Source organism: Hoplias malabaricus, chromosome 1, assembly GCF_029633855.1.
Source record: "Hoplias malabaricus isolate fHopMal1 chromosome 1, fHopMal1.hap1, whole genome shotgun sequence".
Classification (NCBI taxonomy): Eukaryota; Metazoa; Chordata; class Actinopteri; order Characiformes; family Erythrinidae; genus Hoplias; species Hoplias malabaricus.
Window position 1 is genome coordinate 70,672,064 of NC_089800.1, and position 12,350 is coordinate 70,684,413.

General features: G+C 38.7%; 1 protein-coding gene across 1 annotated transcript; it reads left to right on the forward strand.

Moving 5' to 3' along the window:
- The first annotated feature begins 58 nt into the window (after positions 1-58).
- mdh1ab (malate dehydrogenase 1Ab, NAD (soluble)) lies at positions 59-10,153 on the forward strand. Its single transcript, XM_066672557.1, has 9 exons — positions 59-536; positions 2,241-2,339; positions 2,952-3,048; positions 4,359-4,534; positions 5,782-5,904; positions 6,209-6,385; positions 7,030-7,143; positions 8,283-8,372; positions 9,239-10,153. Exons 1-9 carry the CDS (start codon positions 534-536, stop codon positions 9,359-9,361), a joined length of 1,002 nt encoding a protein of 333 aa, XP_066528654.1. The 5' UTR covers positions 59-533; the 3' UTR covers positions 9,362-10,153.
- Positions 10,154-12,350: the final 2,197 nt, after the last annotated feature.

The window sequence follows — 12,350 nt, forward strand, 5'->3', positions numbered from 1 at the left end:
TAGTGAGCTGTGTTCTGTGTCCACTGAAGGACTAGAAAACGACCAACACAAACTGTGCAGCATCAGATGAGCTACTGGCTCGGACTGCATACATGGTGGACCAATAAGGTAGGTGTGTCTAACAGAGAGGGCATTGAGTGTACACAGTGTTTAAAAACTCCAGCAGCACTGCTGTGTTTGGTCCACTTATACCAGTGCAACACACACTAACACAGAACACAACATCAGTGTCACTGCAGTGCTGAGAATGATCCACCACCCAAATTATACCGGCTTTGGAGGTCCTGACCATTGAAGAATCAAGTGAAAATGTATTCAGAGCAAAAATGTACTGCATTCTGTAATTGTGGGACGACAACGTGTTCCTGTATGGCCAGTGGAGCTGTTTAAACTACATTTCCCACAGAGCTTTGCGACTCGTACGCAGGCGCAGTGGACACGTGACCCTGCTTTATAACCGCCACTGTGTAAGATATAGAGGTGACCTACGAAACACAGAGAGAGAGAACGAGAGAGCTCGACAAACAGTGGATATGGTGAGTGTCGTGATTTGTTGATGTTTTTAAGCAGCAGTGAGAGTATTATTCAAATGCGTGACCTCATTGTGTTACATGTTAAAGCCTGACTGCTTTAAACGGTATAAACTTCAGGCTTTTGCAGGTTTTTCTGGACTTGTATGGACATTTGCCAAGAAGTTATGTCCAAGGCCGGGCATTAATATGAAGCGATTGTAAATCACAATCACAATTAAATTACAATTATTATTAAGACCATAACTTTCAGTCATATTCATAATGTAGCTGTTGCTAAGTAACAGTTAGAAAGCACAACAAGGCATTTAATTCAGTCTTTTTTCCCCTCACAGTGCGAAGGGAGGAAATACAATGATACTGGCAAAACATAAAAAAGCTAAATATTATTGCATGCTAGAAAGTTATAAGACTCTGCTGTAAAAGGACAAATGGACAGTGACCATATTTCTAAATGAATGGGAAGCTTTCACACGGCTGTGCTAAAAATAACCCTACACTCGAACTGTTTACGTCACCTTGATGTCAAGCTGTCATTGCCAGGGTAGAGCTCTCTAGCTATTTTTAACCATGAACATGGATCAGTCTTTAGGTCCTGTTCTGTCCCAGGAATTTTGTCTGTGTCACATTACTTAACAGTATTGTTTTACTCTTTGCATCAATTGTTCTGACTTATCTGTTCATAACCAAGGCTTTAATGGAGACAGTTAAAACAAAATAAATGAATAAAAAATAAAATATGCATTTTCCAAGCCATTTCCCATATACATTACTCTCCATCCAAGAAATTGTTAAATGTGTCTTTTGCTGTTTGGTATATACTTCTGTTTAAATCAACAAGGCTTACGGTAAATATAAAATTGTGATAAGTAACAAGCCTTCTTTCTATTTCTACATTACAGCGAAGTAGTGCACGAATAACCAACCCACATGCCATGATTTCTTGTTTAGCAGGTTATAGGTTTTTGTGGTGCTTGGGCACCAGAATAAGGCTTCTGGGCTGAAAGTGAGCCAGTCTGCATGTTTGTTTGCTTACGTAACAGAGGGCTGATAGCATTCTCATTTAAGCATGTTGAGCTGTCCAATGACTGTGCATTTGCAGAAGTTCAAAAAGAAGCTTTGTTTGGCTTCACATGTCTCCAGGAAATTCAGTCCTAGCTAATGGGTTGGAGTCTAGACTAAAAATTCTGGATAAGTTTGGTTAAAATCCAAAGCCGTTATCACTTAAAATAAACCAAAAAAAATCTAGTGAGGTTTTGTTATTTTCAACACAGTTGCTAAGCAGTGTCTGGGCATTGTTCCTGTCATTATTTTGAAATGGTCTGTCACAGTCCACTTATGATGTTATTTTACACAGTTTCTAACTTAATTTGGCAGCCTGGAAAAGAGCCATAATAATAGGCACACCTAATTTAAACCTTAACTGTTAACACTTGGAAATATTTTGTGTATACTGTGTGTGTGTGTATATATATATATATATATATATATATATATATATATATATATATATATATTATTATTATATATTATTATTTATATATATATAAAAGACACAAACCTATACTATATCTCTTCATTAGTAGGTTGTCATTTTGGTTTCTAATGATGTTATTTGCATGGTAAAATTACTGTTTTGGAGATATGGGGTTTTATTCCAACAGTGAAGAGGTATTATCATAGTTTTTCTTCACATTTGTTTTCACGCAGGCTGAGACTATCAGAGTTCTGGTGACTGGTGCTGCTGGTCAGATTGCTTACTCTCTGTTGTACAGCATCGCTAAGGGGGATGTGTTCGGCAAAGATCAGGTATACAGGCTGGAATTTATTCAACATTCTACTCTACCCTATTAAAAATATTCATTAACACCTCTGTTAAGAAATTTGAGGCAATAGGTTTCCCTGTAGTGGCGCATTTCACATCAAACCAATTTGTTAATATCTTAAAGGAGCAGTAAGTCATTTTCACTACAAAAATGTAGCAAGCAATATTCATGAATGTGGTTATTAGTTTGTTGTTTTTCTTTCCTATAATGTGTTGTAAAACTGTCGAGTTTATGCTCCATAAATAGTGTCTCCCACAGGGGTGACCATGTTTAATAGCCTGCATGTTTAGTAAAGAATGTCTTACACATCCAGGCCTCTAGGTGTCAGAAAACCAGCTGTTTCATAATGGGAAGACGTATCATTGGAGAGAATGACTGATTGCTCTTTTAACATGGGAATGCAGAAAAATACTGGTGACATCTTTTTATTATAATAGCACACAATGAAACATGAGTTGTTTTCTATGGTATTATTTGAGTGATGGATATTGGTACCTTTGTTTTTGTAGGTTTTCTTGTTTGTACATTTTTTTTCTTTCTTTTTTCCCATCCTTTATCATCTAATGACTTTTCCTTTTCCCTTCCATCACACCAGCCTCTCATACTCATCCTGCTGGACATTCCTCCAATGTTGCCAGTGTTGGAAGGTGTTGTCATGGAGCTGCAGGACTGTGCCCTCCCACTCCTGAAAGGTGCACATTTATTGTATAATATTTAATATCATTAATGCATTATATGAAATCATGAAGCTCTGGCGCACCTACACATGAGCTTAAGGTCACCATGCTCAGTGTCAGCTTTAGAGGAATAAAGCCACACATCTTTGGGCTGTGCAGCATTGGAATTCCATTCTCTGGAGAAGAAGTTCACCCGATATCTCTGTGATGAGTTGAATCCAGATCCATGATTTGTTGTATCCAGTAGTCATCCAAAAATTACTATCTCCAGAATAGTAGAAGCTGTCACTGCAGCAAAGGACGACAAACACCCTGTTTATTCCATTAATTTAAGAAAAAAAAATGTTGGATGTGGAGGTGTCCACAAACCTTTGTCTTAAAGGGGAAAAAAGTACAATACCAGTAGTGTTGTGGTTTTTTTTTAATGAAAATAACATTCTGCTTCTAAATTTAAAATGTGGGATTTTGCTAAATGTTAAGGCACTTTTACTATTTATTATTTTTCCTAATATTTCATACTTGGCAAAGAAATAAAAATGCTGGATGATTAGTTTTGGATCATAAATGCCATTCCAACTAAAGGTATTGGCTTGAGCTTTCACATTCCAGTGAATATAGATCCAGTGCTCTACAGCCCACTGCTGAGAGGTGTATGTAGTCAGTGCATGTTATTGAGTAGGGTAGCTTTAGACTCATTAGTCTCCAAAATTTGGACAAATAGGGTTTCACAGACAGGGATTAAGCCTAGTCCTGGACTACACAGCATTTTGTATTGTGATTTTTCCATTGAAAGGAGGGTATAGTCCAGGACTAGGCTTAATTCCTGTCTGCGAAACTGCCCTATGGTGTATAAACATCCAGTCTGACCAGTGGTGCCCAGACTTTTTTCACTTGAGTGTATCTATGACTGAATGCAGGCAGGTTGTAAATAGCTCTGTTCCTCATGAAAATGTAGTGACCCGGGGTCGACCCTGAGAATTGGGCTGTTCTATAAACACCATTGTGAGTGGTATGTGGCTTCAGCCATAGCCCCATCCAGTCTTTTTGTCCATTGCTGGTATAAGAGGCCCCTGTGACCATTCTTTTTGGACACTAAGGCCAGAGGTAGGACAGGAGATGTTTATTGCTGTGCTAATGGAATACACTGTATGGCCAAACATTTATAGGCGCCCCCATATCTATATTAGTGAATTTGTGAAAAGTACACCAGTTGTGGAAACAGATGTCCAGTAATTTCTGTAAAATGTTCTGAACAAGCATGAGAACTCTATTGGTCACTCTTGCACATGAGGGTCAGCTCTTTGAACATGTGTTCTGTTGTGTAGAGGTCATCCCCACAGATAAAGAGGAGGTGGCATTTAAGGACCTGGATGCTGCGATCCTGGTGGGCTCCATGCCAAGGAAAGAGGGGATGGAGAGGAAGGACCTGCTGAAGGCCAATGTCGCCATCTTTAAATCTCAGGGCGCCGCCCTGGACAAGTACGCAAAGAAAACGGTTAAGGTAGCAACAATTTAATATTTGTGGTTTACCTCTCCATTATTATATCTGTTGTTCTGATGTTCTGAGGTCAGGGTCCTTTCTGTCATTGAATGCTATAGGCTAATGTCTTCTGGTTCTATGACAGCCTGCCTACTAAGAGAATTCGTCATGGTTTGCAGATTAATGGATATAGTCAAGATAGGGTCATATAATCCACTGTTTCAGATCATAGTAATATGTTATAAACATGTGGAAGTGATGTTTACTGCAAAAAGGCATTAGAAAATGGAGACTGAGTCAACTCTGAGGTTTGGCTCAGTGAATCATTTGTCAAGAGTAAATCCCTCAGCTGCTCAAAGAATCAATTTGTTTGTGAGTTGACTTCTGTTCTGTTCTAGCTACGTATACTTCTAGAAGGTCAGCCAATAGTATTCACTGAGAGAAAAAGTCTTGATTCCGCCCCCAATCTGTCACACCCCACCAATTTCTGCGTTCCTTCACCTCAGCCTCTAAGTCTGCATACTTCAACTTCTTCCTTTCGAATGCTTCAGTACAGCACCATATCTGGCCCCAGTGTAGTTAACACAATGCACTCTGGGACCTGCAGTTTTTAAACAACAATTTCCAATCTCGTGCTTCACCCCATCTACCAATATTTATAGCTTGTGCACTCTCTCGATTATGTTCCCTCTCACGCACAATCCTAACCACTCTGGGACAGTCTAACCTTATAAGCTGATGGAATATGCTTCAGCGTGCCAACCCCGTACATAATCTACAACCAGGGTCTTCACCTACACACTGTCCAAGATTTTGTGGAGTTGGAAGGACGTCATAAGTTACAGAAAGAAAAAAAGCTTGCCGCATGAGGTAAACTTTAAAACTGAGAGGGTTAAAATCATTTGAGAATGGGAAAAAATAGCAAGTGTATGAGAACGGGGTTATTATCAGTACACATGCAAATCTTCTGTGTGCTCACAAGTTTTACTTTTGTGCTCGCGAGTGGGATATTTAAACAAACAAAATGTTAAAATGTGCTGTTTTATATTTTCTGTCTGGTGTTTTTGCACTCTTGACATTGAAGGATTGATCAGTGTCAAAACAATATACTTGACATCCATTGTGATTACAGACAGATTCTCTCAGCAGCGTGTTTAACCTGGTTTAAAGCCTGGGTGTCTGGTGTACATCTGATTCTAATTCATGACGGATGTGTAAATATTATTAAGTATATTGTCTTTGTATTTGTTTGTCTTTTTGTTGTGCAGGTCCTGGTAGTAGGAAACCCTGCCAATACAAACTGCCTGATCGCTGCTAAATCAGCCCCATCCATCCCTAAAGAAAACTTCTCCTGTCTGACCAGACTGGATCACAACCGTGCTCGCTCACAGGTCATCACACACATTAAAGATCAAGCGATTCCCTACACTGTGTTCATAGAGTTTAGTACAAATGAATACATTTAATGGGCTGTGTGAAATTGTCCAAGTGTGTGTGCGTGCATGTGTCTGAGTGATTGTGTGAATGTGTGATGCCCTGTGATAGATTGGCACCACATTCAGGGTATGTTCAGGCCTTGCGGCCAGTAATTCTGCATAGGCTCCTGAACACAATGAAGCATAAATGAATGAATGAACAAACATGTCTAATGATTGTTAATTTGTAATAAGCTGTCATTCACTGTGGGTCCTGCAGGTGGCGATGCGCTGTGGCATTGCAGCAGATAATGTGAAGAATGTGATAATCTGGGGGAATCACTCTTCCACCCAGTACCCTGACGTCCACCACTGCATGGTCAATGTCAAAGGCAAAGACGTATCTGCTTTCGACATGGTGAAGGACGATGACTGGCTGAAAGGAGACTTCATCTCTGTGAGCGTTTTTTCAAATATCTTTCTGCAGTTTTCAGCATCAAAGAAAATATTCACATGCAGCATTTTTCATTTTGAATTATAAATCATTATGTTATATGTACATACAATTAAATAATGATAATTAAAAAATCTCAGTTAATTTATGGTTCTTCAGTTCAGTATTACCAGCATGTTTGAATTTGGGAAGTCTCAGCCACAGACGCTCCACCCACAAGTCCATCACATTTAGTGCAGTAATCTGGACTCACTGTCAGGATTCTGCCAGTTGTATTCAGATTGGCTCTTGGTACATCGGTGTATACGCATAGTTTTTCTACTGGCTCTTACTGGTCACACATGAATCAGAGACGACCTCCTTCTTCATATCATAGCAGACTTCTGATTGGTCCTTTTGTGTGTCAGTCACATTTCTTTTTTCCTGCAGCAATTTTTAGCCCTTTAAGTGGCAAAAAGCACCAGATTCTCCCTAGAGAGTCTGGCAATGTGAGACTAGAATTTGGGTTGTCCCCTCTAAAAAATGAGAGAGAAGTCTGGCCATTTACTCACAACAGCAAAAACATATAATGATTGAGTAGAGTTATTTTCTTGTTTTTATTGTTTATCGAAAATAATGCCTGATTTTGGGCTTTTATATATTATTAGACAGTGCAGCAGCGTGGGGCAGCAGTCATTAAAGCCAGGAAGTTGTCCAGCGCCATGTCTGCAGCCAAAGCCATTTGTGACCACATGAGAGACATCTGGAATGGCACTCCTGAGGTAAACAAGTAGTGATCTGAATGGGAATCATAAATGTGCAGCAGTTAAATTACTGTGTACTGTAATGTACAACTGTAACTCAAAATTAAAAAATTCTCTGGTTCTTCTGTCATTTTACAAATAGCATTAAAAATTACAATTCATTCATTCATTATCTGTAACCGCTTCAGGTTCAGGGTCACGGTGGGTCCAGCACCTACTTGGAATCATTGGGCGCAAGGCAGGAACACACCCTGGAGGGGGCGCCAGTCCTTCACAGGGCAACACAGACACACACACACATTCACTCACACACTCACATCTACGGACACTTGAGTCGCCAATCCACCTACCAACGTGTGTTTTTGGACTGTGGGAGGAAACCGGAGCACCCGGAGAAAACCCACGCGGACACGAGGAGAACACACCAACTCCTCACAGACAGTCACCCGGAGCAGGAAACGAACCCACAACCTCCAGGCCCCTGAAGCTCTGTGACTGCGACACTACCTGCTGCGCCACCGTGCCGCCCAAAAATTACAATTTTCAAAAAAAAAAATCCTAACTAAAAATTAAGCATTGATATACATTTTTAAGCCAAAACTCACATGTATTTTTTGATACAGTATTATCCCCAACAACAGATCAAATTAATACACGTTTTGCAGCACCTTTTCCTTGAATACATAATAATTGCAGTGACAAAAATTCTTCTCGCTACCCATTTTCGATCTACTTATTTATTTATTTATTTATTTATATTAATACAAAAAAGCTGTGTACTCGTTATGATACGAAACAGTTAATCACAAAATGACAAAAGAGCAGGACTTTGTTTGAATTTGAATTACAATTATATCTTACACACAATCACTGAACATGAATGCTAATGTTTAGGATTTCTTAAAAATATGTCAAATCTGCAGTGGGAACTGTAAATACAAGGAGAAGAAATTAATAGAGAATTCAACAGATCAGAAGACAATTTTAAACTGGTCCAATATTAAAGTAGTTATTTACATATTAATTTTAACCCACAAAAACCTCCATAACTCCTCCTTGGAAAGTTTGAGATTTCCAACCAATTAACCCATTGTTAGTGGGTTGTATTTCTCAGTTTTTGTTGTATGTACTCATACCATGTTTGTTTGGTTATGCAGGGTGAGTTTATCTCCATGGGTGTGTACTCAAGTGGGAATTCCTATGGCATTCCTGATGACCTCATCTATTCATTCCCTGTCACCATTAAGGTAAAAAATTTTCTGACACTCATTCTAGACTTTTTAGATTTATTACCGTAAAGCTGAGTGGTGTGGCACAGGTAAAGTAGCATTCAAATTATATATATATATATATATATTTTTTTTTTTGTAATTATTTTTCAGCAATAACACTATTAATAATACCTCTTTCCAGACATTTAAACAATGCTGTACATTCATGAGACAGACTTTTTTTATTCCTTGAAGTACTGGTGAAAAGACTGCACTTCTATAAACTCATAAACACCCACAAGAGCTCATGAAAGGATTTGAGAGTAACAGTCCTTCCTCTCTCTCTCACCAGTCAGTTTATTTATCCAGTCAGGGTTTCTGTTAATTAACATAACGGCTGTGCAATTAGTGTCTTCCTCCAAGCATGTTTATCTGTCTAATGGCATTGAGTGGCAAGTGTATGCCACTTGTAATAATTCCACAGTAAGCGGAGCTCTAAAATATAAAAAAAACAAGGGATGCTGCAGAATTTTTGGGGGAACCAAAAAATTAGAGGAAGCACTGAAAGAGAATGGTACAGGCTTAAACGTTTGTTCAAGTGCCTATTTTTCCTGACACAGACATGATTTTTAACTTTACACATAGCGTCTTTCTAGAAACACAAGGACACTTTACAAACAACACTCAACATTCAGTCCATACCCACAGGTGATTTGGGTTCTTTTGTACCCTGAGTGTCACTGCAAAGCAATGGAGAATTATTCTGATTAAGAACCTGTATCTTATGATGCCACATTTCTATCCTAACACCTTTACATCTGATAGAAAAATGAAATGTTTACACTCAGGTCAGTGCTCCTAAACATTTGTCCTGATATTCTGATGTTTTTCTGTTCCTGCAGGATAAAAGCTGGAAGATTGTAGATGGTCTGGGAATCAATGATTTCTCTAGAGCCAAGATGGATGCCACAGCAGCTGAGCTGGTGGAGGAGAGAGACACTGCCATCTCCTTCTTAGGAGTGTGACTACAACCACAAAAGAGCACAAATCTCCACCCAGACGCTCCTAAACTTCCAGATGCACGTCTGTGAGAGACATCCCAAAGCACTCTAAAGTCCTCTCTACTTCTCAAATTCTGCTTCCCTTCAGACTTGTCATCCACAGCTGAAATGTGTATTTTGTGAATCGGCTTCATGTAGAATTACAAAACTCTCCAATATACAGTTGCACAACACCTCGTTTACCTATATCTGTCTTAGATTTCCAGTTGCATAGTAAGAATATGAGCAAAATAAGAGTAAAAATAAGATTTTTAATGCTTGTAAAGCATTATAATTATGGGGTTCTGTATAATCCTCTATACAACATGGAAAGATGAAAGCAAGTGAGTACTCCAGTCCCATTTATTACCAAATCTGTACTAATGAGAAGGAGCCCAACCTCAAACCACTGGAATAGGTCGACAGGTTTGTCCTGTTTGCTTATCTTTGTGTGTATCAATGTCAAGCTTTAAAACCCGCTATTACATATTTAATAACAGTTTGAAAACATTAAGAGACGTGTCTTCTTCACACACAAGAATCTACCCCAATGTTGCACTAGAAGAAAAACGACTGTTACAGACAGATATTGTATGACTGTTACAATCTGTCCACTAAAGGAAAAGTTCTCTTGGACTGTGACGTTTGGTTTTGTCTTGTTTTCAGTTCTCTGGTTCCTTAAGGAATCCACCACATCCACTGAGGTCACACTTATATTAGTTCTGCATTGTGTTGTACCTGAACAGTTAATAAATACTGATCAATAGAGATTTGTGTGTGGCATTTTTTTCACTGTTCAGAAACAAAGTTCAAGCCGATGGTCACGAATTTAATTAAAAAACACTTTATAAAATCCTCAGGTTGTTTCTTCACCATTTTTTTCAGTTCTCCAGTACGTTTGCACACTCGCAACCTGTCTAATGTGTTTACAAATCCCATATGTTGGTTTTAAAAACAAGTAATAATACAATATTGGCTCGATCCCATATGCCAGCCTCACTCTCTGCTCACTACACAGGGATATTGCTTTATTCCTGCTCCACGGATGGGTAATATTGGCTTATTTTGGCTGTTTCAGATTAATTAAGTTGTAACTGATGCCAAATTCAGGAGCGCGCTAATTGCTTGAAGGTAAATACAGACCGAACAAGTTTCAATACTAAACAATTCGAGTAACAAATTACATTCTGTGGTAATTCAGACAGAACAGTACAGACACGTTCAAATTGAGCCTTACAAACAACAGCAGTCTTTCTTCAGCAAACACACCGTTCCGCATTAAAATACGCGGCGCTTCTGAGCGTAAATAAACGAGAGAACCGCGCTTACCTTTAAATGCAAGAGTCTAAATATATATTTAAATCCTTATATGCTTACTGTAGTTACACGTTATGTCCAAAAGGGGGCATCATACATTTTTTTAAAAAAATCTAGTCTAATTCCCATGCACTTACAGGGTAGTTTCCCAGAAAGGGATTAAATCTAGCCCTGGACTACACAGCATTTTAAACTATGATTTTTCCATTGAAAAGAGAATATAGTCCAGAAATACGTTTAAAACAAACACTCTGTACAAAATTAAACAGCTCTTAATAGTTCAGTTACAGGTCCAGGTTGGGATAGACCAGGGCCCATTTCCCCAAACCCATTTTAGTGTTAACCCTCTCAACAGGGAGGGAGAGTGTTCAGTGTGATGCTAATTCTTCAATTTAAGAACCTTCTTTTTTTAAAGGAAACCCAGACCAGATCTCTAGTTAAACCCTTGTGATTGTATTGCAACATTGAACATTTGTCAGAGACCTAGAAATGGTTTTACGTCATTTGGTGTAAGGCTGGCATAAGGCCCATAAACTGTTTAGCCAAAGGATTTTGGACACTTGCTCCTCCTCCGTTTCTTAACCCAGACAGGGAGCATATATCGGTCCACTGGCATAAAAAGGCTGGTAGACCACTGACTGTAGACCACTGCTGGTCCACCATCGGACCACTCAGATTACTGTCTTGTACAGGATAGAACTCATTTATAATCCCTTCAAACAGATTTTACATTCACAGAGACTTTTATTCTGGAAAACAAACTAATACAAATATTACCAACAACTATGAGAGGTATAATGAGTATAAGCCTGATATAAAATGATTATTATAAAACTGTTGACACTGTGCTGGATTAAAATTAGTTTCTAATCTTATTTTTTAAAGAATAACAAAACAAACCTAATGAAGGAAAGAATGTAAATTGGTCTGTGAATGGAAAAGTGCTAAAATGCGGCATTTTGTCTAAAATTCTGTTTAATCACCAATGGTCCGCCCAGAAAACGCTGTGTAAAACACTAGTGGACCTCCAACTTTGCCCTCAGTGGAACATCAGTGGTCCGCCGTCTCCTTGCTCTCAGGGATGAGCTGATACATGCCATGGCTGAGCATTTCCGCTATGAAACTTCAGTGCTCTAAAAATGACAGCCAGGGTTTCATTCGTCATAACCCTTAGGAACCAATCGTGTCAACTTGTGTGTCAGGGTTTTTCATGTACGCTCACAGGTGACAGAAGTGGGAACTTTATTACTCCTGAATTAAGGCGGTTGGAGTCAATATTAAGACATTGATTTTAAGCTTTTTTCTTGCAATTCACTTCTAAATCTGTAATGTTGTTGTTACTGCTGTTATCCGAGGTGTGAATGAATGAATGAATGAATGAATGCACATTGTTGGAAAGATTTCCATATTAAATGTAGTATATTGTCCACGTGGAACTACAGCTCTTATTTTTAAACAAAGCAGAAATTAAACCTCTGCGAAAAAGAACACAAAATGACATGTAATCCTATTTTTTTTTAATTTAAAAAATAATATGGGTACTGTCACTGCTGGACCAATCAGAAGCGGTGTATATCAGCTGTTTGACATTAACGTGTAATTTAGACCCACGGGGACGTGTGCACACGCCTCTTTACGTCACGCCTAATTAACAATG

Coding starts and splice junctions, on each gene's coding strand:
- mdh1ab (XM_066672557.1), top strand. Junction 3,049..4,358: donor TGCCCTCCCACTCCTGAAAG/GTGCACATTTAT, acceptor TCTGTTGTGTAG/AGGTCATCCCCACAGATAAA. Junction 8,373..9,238: donor CATTCCCTGTCACCATTAAG/GTAAAAAATTTT, acceptor CTGTTCCTGCAG/GATAAAAGCTGGAAGATTGT.